Source organism: Centroberyx gerrardi, chromosome 23, assembly GCF_048128805.1.
Source record: "Centroberyx gerrardi isolate f3 chromosome 23, fCenGer3.hap1.cur.20231027, whole genome shotgun sequence".
NCBI classification, from domain to species: Eukaryota; Metazoa; Chordata; class Actinopteri; order Beryciformes; family Berycidae; genus Centroberyx; species Centroberyx gerrardi.
Window position 1 is genome coordinate 6617838 of NC_136019.1, and position 14400 is coordinate 6632237.

Consider the following 14400-nt stretch of genomic DNA (forward strand, 5'->3'; position numbering starts at 1 on the left):
CTTTAAGAGGAGTGAGACCGATGGGATTGCTGCCTCACTGACCGAGTGCTTTCTGGCCATTTCCCTCCAAATGTTTCGTTTGCGCTGATTAAAACTAGCAGACACATTAAGCTAACTGGTCATGGGCTTGTATCTCCACCCTAAGATGCCTAAAAGACTTGGGATAGTTTCAGGGTCCGGTTTTACTTGCCTGTCAGAGTGGAAATGGGTGGGCCGGGCTGTCAGATTGCGGAGGGGCGGGACAGGTGAGAAGCTAGAAGAAAGGATGGGCGTTCATCGCTTTCAGTGTGTTATGTGTGTGTGTTTCGCCATGTGGAGGATAGGGACGGGAGAAGTTTTCTTTTAGTTTTGTCCACTGGGAATACGTAACAGTTGTTCTTGCACGCACGGGTGTGTTAGCTTAACTTCTTTGACAGCCTCGTTTCGGGTTGCGCGAGCCACTTTGACCGTTTTTTCCCCACAGCCGTTTTTTTTTTTTTTTTCTTTGACTGTAACATCCAAGTAAAACTTTGTAAACACCGTGGTGAATACGCAGTTTCCTCTACTCACTATTTTTTTATTTTAAATTTCCAAACTGGCGAGTGTACTTTTTTTTTTCTTAACCTAGAAAGGTAGGATTCGTGTTTTGTTTGAGCTGCCCAAGGTAAACTTGTCTGCTAAGGTTTGCCTCGTCGCCATGGAGAAGCAGGACTGTCACTCAGCAACGCACGAGTATCCCCATCCGTTTGTCCATGAGGTGAAGCTGACCAGGGCGCAGAGAATCACGGTAACTTTAAAGTTTCATCATGTACTTTTTTATTTTTTTATGGCACAGCAAAAGGTTGTCTGTATTTCCGCGTGTGCCCATGGCTAAATTTACTACGCGCAGACCACAGCGGCCATACAGAACATACAGTCTCTGTTTATCAGAGAGGCATTTAACTTTTTAACCGTTACACCGCCGTTTCCAGTCATATAAACCTTTCTCCTACGTCAAAACAATTTCCTTACTGTCTCTGCTGCTTCTTAGGAGGGTTTGCAGTGAAGATTTAGGATAGGTTTGTTCATTTATTGTTTTATTTCAACCTTTATTTATACAGGGAAATCTCATATAAAAGCTAATTCTCTTTTACATAGGAGCCATGTGCAATCCAACACAAAACAGAGAAGGTAAAATGTTTCAACATGGACAGACAAGTCAAGTTTATTTATAGTCCTTTATCTCAAGCATGGCTTTACATACCATATCATATAGCCTAACATACATCACTTTACATACACTGTATACCATATACTGCACTACATCATATATATATACATATACATATACATACATCAAACATCAAACACACTCGCTCACATTCACACCTACGGGCAATTTAGAGCCTCCAGTTCACCTGATCTGCATTTTGTTGGGAAACACGCAACAATACACACATCAGAAGTCACTACAAATGGTCACACAACTATTTACAGTTAATGTTTCAAGTAAGCTCATCCAAAGGTTTAGGAAGTCCAGTTTACTCAGGGTATTGAACTTAAAAGCTGGCTCTCCTAACTCTGATCTAACCTGAGGGGCCTTGAGCTCCAGCCATGTTTGCGACTGTGTCAGGTAGGTACAGATAGGGCTGGGCCATATGGTTGAAATCAATATCACAAAAATCATAAGGATTTTTCCCCCCAATATCGATATACTGTATATCACGATATGGTTCACTTATGCAAAATAATGAATGGAAGGGTAATGTTAGGTGTGATGTCAAACAATACTGAAATTTTCAAATAATATTACTTAAAATGTTTCATACCTCATTTTGTCAGAGTTCTTAAATAAAATTTGCTTGTTATCATCGGTTCAGACAGCAGAATTGTGAGTCACAATATCCTAAAATCACCAAATTATCACAATATAATTCCACTGAAAGACGATAAACATCAATATTGAATTATCGTTATCGTATTAAGATGTTCTGTTTTTGTCTGATACAGGGCGCCATCCTGGGCACCGTCCTCTTCCCTGTACGCATCATGCTGGCCACGCTCTTCTTCCTCATCATGTGGCCTCTGGCCCGGCTGCGATTGGCCGGCCTGTCCGAGGAGGAGCGCTCCCGTCCCGTCACGGGCTGGCGCCGCTGGCTGTTCCACTCGGTCATCTGTCTGCTGAGCCGGGCCGTGTTCTTCTCCCTGGGCTTCCTGTGGGTGAAGGTCAAAGGGCGGCGGGCGGACCTGAAGGAGGCGCCGGTGCTGGCAGTGGCGCCCCACAGCGGCTTTCTGGACATGCTGGTTCTGTGTCCGACTCAGCTGGCGACGGTGGTGTCGCGGTCGGAGAACGCCAGCCTGCCCGTCATAGGAGGTGAGGGGCTTTGGTTCAGTTGACCCCCCACCACACACACACACACACACACACACACCACCCGTCTGAGACCTAGCTTGTTTCTGATGAAGGCCTCTGAAACTGCGTGTGCATCATCTGACACCAACACTCGAGACTGAAGGCCACAAGATTGAAACCAATGCAAATTAAATTCTTTTAGGTATGGTGGGAGGTTTGTTTGAAGCGGCCCAAACCTGACTGTCGACTGGCGTGGGAATCAAGTGTGTGTGTGTGGGTGTGTGTGTGTAGGGGGGTGGAGAAAGGATGGAGGAGCTAGTGTGGTGAGGGATCATCAGATTAGAGGTCAAAATCAGAATGGTTGAATGAATTGAAGGAGGATGGAGGAAATTTTGATTTTGAGGCCCGGTCACATCTAGAATGATAACTATAAAGGTTACTATAACTATAAAAAGACTTAAATTGTAAGTAAACAGAATGTTTGTGTTCCCACTACAACGACAGCTATAAAAACATCCAAAACAATAATATTTTGGTTCTATCTCTGAGGGATTTTTTTTTTTTTTTTTGGATGCAGAGTCAACAACAAACATTTTCAAGCCAATCAAATTAAAGTTCCAAGATAGAAGGAGGCGGGAGAATTCAGTACCACACTGCAGTGTCAGCTTCGTTTTGTTTAGGAGTAATAAAAATATATTTTTGTAGTGTGCATGCTTGAGCAACAGTGTATCGTTACAGTTTATAGTTGTCTTTACAGTTATCCTTCTAGATGTGAAAAACACAACTTTTAGAATGTCTCAGATATAAAATATCAAACTTTTGTACGTTGCCAGCAAGTTTTTGTGAAATTCATTGATGGTAACGTACATTTTAATGCATATTGACTACAAAGCTCTCATGTTTGGATGAGTTCATCATCAATTGAAGCATTGAAACTGTCCTGAGTTTCATCTCCTGCCTGTTCACTCTGCTCCTTTCCTCCTCTCCTTTCCTTTCCTTTCCTCCAAGTTGTTTCCTGGTAGGAGATAAGAGGTAGCGAGGGTTTGAGAGCAGCAGTGAAAAAAAAAATATCTCTCTTCTCCTCCTCTCCTCCCCTTTTTCTTGTCTCCTCCAAGTTACTTCTGGGATGGAAGATGAGGAGCAGCGACGGTGGGAAAGAGAAAAGAAGGAGGAGAGGAATGGCTTCGAGGGCACAGTGGTGGAAAGCAGGCAGGCAGGCAGAGGGAAGGGGAAAAAGTTGGTTACTGCGGTGGGAGAGAGTGGTGTGTGAGAAATGCAAGGAACAGAAGAGTGTTAAAAACCCATTGATCAGTATTTAGCCTGCAGAAACTTGGAGCGCTGCCGACTGAAATCAGGCAGGGATTCGTCAGTTTATGTCAGCTGAGTTTGTAACCATGCAAAGATCAGCGTGACTAGATGACATAATGTTTTACCCAAATTTTTTTATTTATTTCCCCCTTCCCCCCTCCCCGGGAGAAAAAAAAGATCCATGATTAACTGGCATGCACACTGCAATCTACTGGTAGATCGCAAACTCCAGGTTTCCCACCTATTAGGCAAACAACCAAGAGCAATATGTGGGAAGAGAAGGGGCAAGAGAAAAATGAAAGTATGTAAGGAAGCCCAAAGATAAACAAGTGACTCACTCTCTCTGCTTCTACTGGCTTCTAATCTCCTCTCACTGCTTTCTTGACTTCCTGCAGCAGGCAAATCCATGCTTGCATAATGTCTTCAGTTTTGGCAGTCTTGCAGTGGACTCCTCCCTCAGTTCTGGTTGTGATTTGTGTGTTTGTGTATTTTTGCACTTATGTCTGTGTGTGTGTGTGTTTACAGCTCTGTTGGAGTTCAACCAGTCGGTGCTGGTGAGCAGGAAGGATCCGGAGTCAAGGAAAAAGGCGGTCGCCCAGATCACAGAGAGGCTGACCTCCGATGGCTACTGGCCTCAGGTAAGATCAAGGGGACCAAAAGGCTTTAAAGATGCAATATGCAACTTTTCTGACATTAAATTGTATATATTATACATTAGCATTACATACATTAGCTGTCTGTTCATGCATAAATCCCTGCTCCGTGTTGCTGAAATTGGTTTTTCAGTGATGTTTGGGACGTTTATGGGCGTACACCATTTGTTGTTGGTGTCATATGGTGTCATTGGGTGTCATATGGTGTCATATGGGTGCAGCCAGTGATAAGCCGGGTGGTGGCTATCAAGGTGAGGCTAGCACAGCACAGGGAAGTCATAAACACAACAACAGTAGTGGAAAGCAGTAAGAATTAAAAGTAGAGCAAAAGCTTTGGCAGACAAGCCACGGGTGAACATCACCATTGTTTTTTTGTTTCTTTAATTGCATATTAGCTGTGTTCACCGTCTGCTTCTTCCCCGCCTGTGGAGGCTTAATAGACGCCGGTTCCCTCCGCCTCAGGCTAGATGCCGTGTCAAAGTAGACGGTTCATCAAGACGAGTGACAAGCGTTGGGGTGGGAAGTTGACCGACTGAGGGGGAGGAGGGCGGGACTAACGATGCACTTCACTGCATCAAGGCAAAAAGTAGTGTATTGTAGCTTTAATTACAGTTTGGAAATTGCAAAACTAACCTCGGGTCAGTGCCTGTTTACATCTTGATGGAGAGGGATAGAGGGCAGGGAGCATTAGATATCTGTACATAACCAGGGGAAGCAGATTGGTCTAGAGTTAGATGGTGACTAATAAACAAAAGCTTGTGTTTCTGTGATCTATGGCACTGACATCCCATTGAAAGGCCTGTTAAATGAGCTGCTGCAGGCGCGCTGTGCTGCAGAAATCCCTGCTCTCTGATCTCTGACGAAATCTTATCCATCAATATCATTTCCTCCCCCTTGGCCAGATGCTGATGTTTCCTGAGGGAACCACGACGAACGGCAGCGCTCTCATCAAGTTCAAGCCAGGTGAGCACAGGCAGCGGATCTGTGAATCCCTCTGTGTGAGCTGTCACTCGAGTGTACACACCCCCCTTTTCATGATGACTTTCTGTGATCTTTCCTGTCTCTCTTGCTTCTGTACTGTATCTAATAAAGGAGAGATGCCGTAAAATCTTTTAAAAAGTGCATGGAGTTAGATTAAGACCCTGTTCTAGCCTGTTTTTGTCAAGCGTTGAGTTGTTAAATGTGTTTGTACGCCTGTCCTACGCTCTCAGTATAAAGGAGTGGAGGAGCGTAAACTTCAGTAGGAGAAACCATTTGATCTGGTTTTACTTGACGCCTGACTCTGCACATATTACAGTTTGGTATGAGTTACCTAGGAATGGATGGCATGTTCCAAAGCAGCAGAGGAAAAGGGCGTAGCAGCGTATTGTGTTTGACGCTGGATGATTTACTACTCCCTCTCTCTGCTGCAGTTTTAAGGTTTATTTTTCTCTCTCTCTCTCTTCCCTTTTTTCCCCCATTTTTCTTCTCATTCTCTTCAGGTGCGTTCCTTGCCGGAGTCCCCGTCCAGCCTGTTCTGCTGCACTACCCCAATAAGCTGGTGAGTCAGGTGGGCAGGGAGGGCCGTCCTGTAACTAAAATGTCACCGGTTTGATCCCTGCAACAGCCATCTGTCCATTAGTAAGGCACTGAAGTATGGATAAGAGCTAAATAGTCAGCTAAATACTTAAGTGTAAATGTCAGTGGGTCATCATTTTACTTTATAGACTTCTAGATGGTATTTTTAATCCAGAGTGACTAAGGACCAGCATTATAATAAACTGAAATTTAAGCTGAGGTCACCATTTAGCAAGGAACACTGTTAGATGAACACTGGCCGGATCCCCTTACATCTAATTTGTAGATACACACAAATAAAAGGGGTTTATTATCAGGGTTCCCACACTCCTGGAAAACCTGGAAAAGTCACAGAATTTTAAAATAGTATTTTCCAGGCCTGGAGAAGTTCTGAAAAATGATGAAAAGGGAGAAACGTTTTGAAAAAAGTCATGAAATTTTGTTTGTGAAGTTGATGATTTGTTATCCTGAATACTGTCAAATGTCACAATAAGCTGTGGCTGGCTCTGAAACACCGAAAATAGTGTCGGTTGCTGACTGTTGTTTGTTAAAATTATAGTTAAAATAATATTATAATCCTTGATTTTAATGTGCAAAAACAAACAAATGCTTAACGTTGGTGTAGTTGATGGTTACTTTTTAATTCAGTCTCAGTTTAGTCATAGAAATTAGATTTTTTTTTCATAGAAAGTTTTGGAATTTCATCAGTGAAAAGGTGGGATATTAAAATTTAAAACAGATCGTACATCAGTAAATCAGTAATCTGATATGGTTGATAAGTGCCTCTCTAGGGCTGTTCTACTGAAGTTTAGTGATCATAACCAGACTCAAACAGCGATGCTTTTTTCCATAATTACAGTTTTTTTTATGATGCCCAACTCTCATTCATTCATATCTGTTTTGTGTTCCCTGTCGCATCCCTGCCCAAAAGTCAACACACAGTATCTTACATTTTATTAGGCTGCAGTTTGTCAGTGTGTCTGATCATACTGTAATGTTTGCCTAAGCCGGTGTTTGCATACTGCTAGGTGCCATTCGTCTTCCTGTCAGGGTGTGTAGGAAGGGAATGTGACCGGAGTCCTACATGCCAAAAAAAAAGAAAAAAAGAAACACCTCCCCACCCAGCCTGTGGTCACTAAGGATGGGACTTTTTTCCACTCTGTTCTATTGTGTTCACTGTTTATTATTTTTTGTGACTCTTCCTCAGGATACTGTTCGCTGGACTTACAAGGGAACGACCTGGTGAGTTTTCAGCTCTTCGCCCAGCCGCTGCCACCCTAATGTTAATGTGACAATATTTGCTTATCGTTATGCCATGAAACACCAATGCTAATGACCTCTGGCCCACATAGAAGCCACTGTGAAAGCCCTGGTTTCCTACATAGGTCAGGAAAGTATTGAAAAGCATAGAAAATGATTTGCTTTGAATGTATGGAAAGAAGTCCTCAGAAAATTTGGGAAAAGTCTGGAAACTGTGCACATTGCTCGCACCTGAAAGAGACTGCATATACAGTATTATTAGGTATTGGTAGTTACCCTATATAGTCGGATATATAAAACTGATAAAGCTATAACTGATAAAGCTTGACTACCCATAACACAGTTGTCTCACTGTCTCACAAGAGCAACTTAATTTGTTTAGACACTTGGTCTGTGTTTTTTAAAGTAATATCCTTGACATTTCTCATCAGGTAGGTCTGGTAGCTCTCTCCCGAGAAAAATACAATTGTTTCTGCGGTTTGTTTGGAGTAAACAGAAGAAGAACTGGGTAGTTAGCATGAGCAGCGATAGCCACCATTGCTGAACAGAGCGCCACCTACAGAAACTCAGTGCAAAAACACCACAGCAATGAGTGCTTAGCACCAAAGATGTCGCCAAAATAAAATGCATCTTGCAGATTACCATTTTAAGCACGGGGGTTCACAGGAATTTTCTGAATTGATTAACTGTGTCACCTGCCAAAAGTTTGGGAATTCATGGTCTATATTTTCAAAGCATTACACACTATCATGTTATCATGCAGTTCACGTTGCTGCAGAGAATATAATGTTGGCCTGTTTGTCTGTTAGGATCGAGGCGCTGTGGCACACGACTTCACAGCTCTACACCAACATGACTGTTGAGGTAAGCCAGCGGACTACTTTGAAAATATAAGGTTCTATCTGACATTTTGGTCAAATGCGTTTATAAAGTAGTGCTACAAACAAGTCATTTCATGTGGATGAAGTTTTAAAAGATGTTCTGAGTGCATAAAAATTCAAAGCATAGTCTGTGTTTTGCTCCAAGCAGAGGTGGGGACTTGAGTCAGAATTTTAATTGCTTGGCACTTGACTTGATGCATGAAGAGAAGACTTGAGACTTGACTTGACTTGGGTTCTGGTGACTTGGGACTCGACTTTGATTTGTACTTTGATGACTTGAAAAGGTTTCTAAAGTCTTGAGATCTTGTGTTTGTGTAAATGACTCGGATTGAAAGTGATGAGATTTGTTCCAGCAGACGACTGAATTTAAATTCTGTTTTCTGAATTTGTATGGAATGATTGAATTTATTGAAGTTGAAACTGATTATAGAAATCAAACTCATGATGCTCTTACCAAGTTTTTATCCTATTGAAACCATATTGCATTGAAAAGTCCTAGATATTTAGTTTTCTTTAAGTTATTAAATTGATACTGGACTCTTGATTTCTTCTGACTTGACTTGCTGTTCCACATTTAGACTTGAGACTTGACATTAATGACATGGACTTGACTTGGTAATCTACATTTAGACTTGACTTGAGACTTGTGCCTCAAGACTTGAGACTGACTTGCTGTGAAAACTTCTCATCAAATTCTCATCATGTCATCATGTCGACTCACCAGGCAGATGAAACCTAAAAATTCCACTCTTACAACATCAGTCTGTCTCACCATCGCTGGCTGCCGTGACTAAAAATGGAAAAAATGTGTCATCTTATTGTTCTGCAGTATCTACCAGTTTACAAGCCTTCCCAGGAAGAGAAGGATGATCCCAACCTGTACGCAGACAATGTTCAGAAACTCATGGCCAAGTAAGTAGCAAATTACATAGTGTTTTTATGCCTTATGCCATATAAATTTCATATGTGTAATGTATTTGCACTTCTATCTATGTCCTTGTGTTTCTGTGTGGACCGAAGAGGAACAGTTGTGCCCTTTTAGTAGTAATTAATATCGATCCAAGTAAATTGTGTGCACCCAGTATCATTTTGTGCACTTGGATCACAACTATAGTTCATTTTCTTTTGTCTGAACCACAGCGAAAAGGTTTGCTTTGTTGAATTTTTGTATTTGATTCACTTAGGTTCACATTGCACAATTAGAAGCGAACCAGGGCTCACAAGTAGCTCATTTTATTGGACAGAGTTTTGGTAATCTGTCATCCTATCAGGTTGGAGATTTTAGCATTTTTGGCGTCAAAACAAATCTGATTCCAGTCCCAGGACTTGTCAGCACTCTTTGCTGTAATTGACCTTCTCTGGTGTTCATACCAGTTAAGAACACATGAAGAAATAGCTGAATATATGAGCATAAGTCCAGACTGCGGCTTCACTTTCTGCCCTTGTTTAATTTTGTTATGCTGCCCTCTCCAAGCATGAGGAGCTGCTGTCTGTCAGTTGTCAACATCTGTCTCCTTCTACCCATAAACCCTCGTGTTTTGGGGTTATTTCCTGTAGTCGGCTTGCGTTAAGTTCTCACTCCTAACGAACCACACCGCAGTTTGCTTTAAAGAGGACAGAGACTGAGTTCAGATGGCATTGATCTCACCTAATGAATCGAACTAAAGGATTAAACACTCCAGAGTTTGGTTAAACCAGTGTGAACATGCCTATAAAGTAGTAAATTTTGGCCTGAATATTAAAAAAAAAAAAATCCTGTGTTCATAACTGGGGTGTGTAGGCCGGCGCCGTAGCTACATATTGTGAGTGAAGTCTGTCTGTCAGCTCTTGTAAAGCCGTCTTCCTCTGTGCTTCAGGGCCCTCGGAGTCCCGGCTACCGACTATGTGATGGAGGGCCGGGTTCCCGTCAGTAAACTGGGGGGTCTCTCTCTCCCGCTGGAGCCGCCCGCCAGGCAAACGCTCTCCCTGCTGCACAAAGACGGGTAAGAAGGGAATCTGAGTTCATGTGTGCTCCGGGCCTCAGTCCTGGCATTTGTTCTAACCTGCTTTTACTGATAAGTAGGGTGCGGCAGTGTGAAATGGCTCTGATTTATGCAAAAATCCGATTTCTCTCTCCATCCTCTTTTCTCTCTCAGCCTGGGAGCATCGGAAGTGGAAGCTGCGCTGGACAGAATGATTGACAGGTGTCAGTCAGGAGGCGAGGGATCATGGAAAGCGAGTGCAGAGGAGCTGGCCGCCGTTCTCGGACTGACGGAGAGACGGAGGGCCGTCACGATATGCGGCCTCTACTCCAAGGTTGGAAACTAGAGTCAATTGCGTGTGTGTGTGTGTGTGTGTGTGTGTGTGTGTGTGTGTGTGTGGTCTACTGAGCGAGTGCTTTAGCGTCACAATAAAACCCAAGAGGGCAGCTTTTTACTGTGATGATGCACTGACGGCAGGGTCGATTGTCCTCAAGGGTTTTATGGCTTTTAGTTACCAATTCTCACGTCAGTCATCATCATGTATATCGCCGATTGTGATGTATTCCATGTATTGTTTTCATTCAACATTTATGCTAAACCGCAGTGTCTGTACATACACGTTAGAGAAGGTAAATGAGATGTTAATTACAACATGAATATCGTGTTCATCACAAGTGAGACACAGCATTGCTCTCAGTTGAGAGCAATGAGTTAAACAGATGAGGAAAAGTAAAAAATTTGGACCAAACGTGTGTCATGTAACTGTATGTGTGTGTGTGTGTGTGTGTGTGTGTGTGTGTGTTTCAGGATGAAGTCGTGGACCTCAGACAGATCTACCTGAGCGTTGCCGCTCTTTCTGGCTTTGTCAGCTTCAAGTCGCTTCTTCACACTGCTTTCACTGTAAGTCCCGTACTAATTTGCTTAGTTCCCTCAGTTCCCTTCACTGTAACTTGCCGTCTATCTAATGAAATATTTCTCAATATATCTCCATGTAACATGATGATGTAGCATTTTTGAATCCCTAGTCCCAAGTCCCTTTAGGAATCGCCTAGAAAATACCTTCACGAATCAGCAGAGTTTATGATATTTTGGAAACAGTCTTTTGTCGAATAATTCAGAAAGAAATTTGAATCCTTTTAAAAAAAACTGACTTTTTGATTGTACAAGTAGTGCAACATTGTTTAGACAAGGGAATACCCTTGTTTATATTCCCTGAATAAAGGACTGAATAAAGTTGAGATGAGTTTAAATATGCAACACAAGAGCTGCAGTGTTGGCTGACTAGACGGAAAATTTCATGTGTTGTTAAATGTGTTTTTCCCCTTTTTTATTCACTGTATTCCCCATGATGGATTCATTTCCAAAATGCTACATAATACCTATATTGGAAAATAAATTAGCTCTAAAATTGCAGAGGATCTAGTCTGTGACAGTTGTTTATCATTTTGTCGGCCCAGAACTTCAGTTACCTGCTGTCATACAATATTTGTCAAATCTTGTGCTACCAATCAGTTCATAACAAAACTCTTTGAACACACCCGCTCTGTGGTTCCAGCTGTTTGACAAAGAAGACAGAGGCAGCCTGGGTGCAGTGGAGCTGTCGGGCCTCATGGGGGCGCTGCTGGGCGTCCCTCAGCACCACACTGCTCAGCTGTACGCCGAGGCCTCCGGTGACGGCCAGCTGACTGAAGGTGAGTGTTTGTGTGTTTCTCTCTTCTCAAAGTGCTTCATGTTTATCAGTGTGGAAAGACAGTTCATCACAGAAACCACAATACAAAAGTGTTTTCCTATCTCACGCATCCAGAAGTCCTCAGGGATTTGAGCTTTTTGGACATGAAGCTCCCATTCATTTCCATTGGGACTTTGTTTCTGGGACATTATGTCATGATGACGTGTGTGTGTGTGTGTGTGTGAGTGAGTGTGTGTGTGTGTGTGTGTGTGTGTGTGTGTGAGTGGACGCATTCTTGTGAACACAGTGACTCACAAAACACACATGATAGAAACTTCACACTCACACTACAGGTTCCCTAGATGATGATTAGATTCTGGAGCACCTTACTGCATACATTTGCATATTGAATGAGGAAAAACTGATTTTCTATAAACTACTATAACTCCTTAATGCTTTCAGACACCAAGTTCATATTAATACCATCCATGTGTTCTGTGAAGACAAGTATGTTGACATAGAAATATATGCTTGTGATGTAATGTGTGACCCCACATTGTTCAATGTGAGCCCCACTACAGAAAAGTCGGTTGTTTAATGTGAGCAGTACAGAGATCAAAGGTTTTTGACAGTCCTGTAGTGTGCGCCCAGCTTTAATCAACCTACTGGTGTATTTTGGTGTGTGTGTGTGTGTGTGTGGTTGCGGTTTAACAAATACACCGGAGCTTAGCAGAAGAGTGGCTCACACAAACACTACATGTACAAGTATAATCTGCGGAAATGATTGTCTATGGGATGAGATTAAAAAGCCCCGAGGCTGTTTGTTTGTATGAAAGGCTTATGGAGTAAGCTGCTGTTTGTGTTGCTCAGTCCTTGCACCCTGTCCTTGGTCTGTTTGTTTCCCTCGATTGCTCTCAATTGGCTTTTTTTTTTAATTTTATTTTATTCAAAGTAGTGGTAGCAGTAGCGGCAGTAGAGGTGGTCACAATTTATTTGAATAGTCCAGTGCTGGTATTCAACTTAGTATCAAGTGACTACAATTGAGTTTCAGGTGATACAATAATATGAAAAGTAGTCAAAAGATATTCAATGTCTAGGATAGAGTTAATCTTAGGTTTGGCGTTAGAAATAGGGTAAAATAGGCAATTCACAGTTTGTTGAACATCTACTTTTTGTCACCTGATAGTTACACTACCAGTCAAAAGTTTGGACACCTGATTGAATGTTCTATGTTTTTCATTCTCTTAAAGCCATTTTGATCTAACGGCTTATGCTTCAATGCTTGAATTTTGTTTCTTAGACAAATATAAATAGTGAAGTTGATCCTATGTATGAATTTCTTTCCAAAGCCTTTTGCCTTTCCATCAAGGCAAAGGGCGGCTACTTTAAAGAATCTAAAATATAAGACAGTTTTGATTTGTTTAACACTTTTTTGGTCACTGCATGATTACATTTGTGTTATTTCATAGTTTGGATGTCTTTACTGTTATTCTAAAATGTGGAAAATAGTAAAAATAAAGAAAAATGTGTTGTCCAAACTTTTGACTGGTAATGTAGTTTAGTATCAACATTGGACTATCCAAATAAAGTGGCGATATAAAAGCACTTAAAAATCCCCATTACATTTTGTCTTCCTTCCACAGCGGATCTGCTGCGAGTGCTGACAGCCCACCCGACCTATCAGAGAGTGGTAAACGAGTACCTGCAGCCCGAGGAGGCGGGCTCCCAGCTGTCCTGCACTTCCTTGGCCAATGGGAAGGCCGTGAACAACAACGGAAACATGCAGAACGGAAACGGATCGATCCCGTCCAATAAGAAGAGCGACTGAGGGTTTTGTTGGGGGAAATCTGGAGAGTTTCTCTCTCGGTTTTGATGGGATATTACGTTGAAACGGGCAGCCAATACAAGGACTGTTTTATAGGACGATTCCTCTAACTTCACAGGATATTCAGATAGTTACACAAGACAATCAATCAAGACACAATCAAGTCTCTTCTTGGCATCCTTAAGTGCAATAATGCGACAGATTTGACCAGAATAGACGAAGGATGCTGCTTTAATAATGCCGTGCCATATAGTCAATCGCTCTGGTCAGCAACGGATGGGTGTGTGTGTGTGTGTGTGTGTGTGTGTGTGTGTGTGTGTGTGCGTGCGTGTGTGTTCTGCCTTCGCCAGTGTGCTTTTTAATGAAGGAATCTAGTTTACTCTAAACTCTACATAGCCGTGTTGTTCCAGACACTGTGAAAGTTAAAGTAGTGTCTGACTTTTGTCATTTGAAGCCGTGAAAATGTTATATTTATACAATCGTCTGTCTATTTTGTTTTTTTAAAAAAGGGATATGGGATGTGGAGGAAAAAACTTGTAAAACCCAAAAAGCCTATTTTATGTAAATGAACAATTCTCAGATTTTTTTTCTATGAACATATTGTTTATATTTTACATTTAATCTATTAAACTGTGAATTCTTATTACATATACACATCGCGTCACTCAGTTTTGTTGTTCAGTGGCTTTTCCCTGCGTCATGTTTTTGCGCTCGGTGCCACTTGCTTCCTTTTTTCCTCCTGTTTTTATAACTTGGTCTCTCCTTCATCCTCTTGACTCATTCACTTCTTCCCTGTGTGGAGGCTTCAGGGACGGGGGAGGTGGATTTCCTTCACTCTGGTTTCGACCGTACCGCTTTTGTCTCTTCGGGATGGCCCGGCTGCACTTGGTCGACCCGTGACACCCGACTCGTCTTTCTCACCTCCAAAAGTTTCCCTTCTAGCTACACTTGTCGATGAATTTGAAACCATTTCGT

At 42.2% G+C, this 14400-nt stretch overlaps 1 protein-coding gene across 1 annotated transcript; it reads left to right on the forward strand.

The window, feature by feature from the left end:
* The first annotated feature begins 303 nt into the window (after positions 1 to 303).
* Positions 304 to 14077, forward strand: lpcat4 (lysophosphatidylcholine acyltransferase 4). Its single transcript, XM_071901352.2, has 13 exons — positions 304 to 766; positions 1969 to 2332; positions 4145 to 4257; positions 5175 to 5235; positions 5754 to 5812; positions 7037 to 7071; positions 7899 to 7953; positions 8800 to 8882; positions 9827 to 9952; positions 10106 to 10265; positions 10739 to 10831; positions 11487 to 11622; positions 13244 to 14077. The coding sequence occupies exons 1-13, from the start codon at positions 677 to 679 to the stop codon at positions 13426 to 13428; spliced, it is 1560 nt and encodes a 519-aa protein (XP_071757453.2). The 5' UTR covers positions 304 to 676; the 3' UTR covers positions 13429 to 14077.
* The last annotated feature ends 323 nt before the right edge of the window (positions 14078 to 14400 follow it).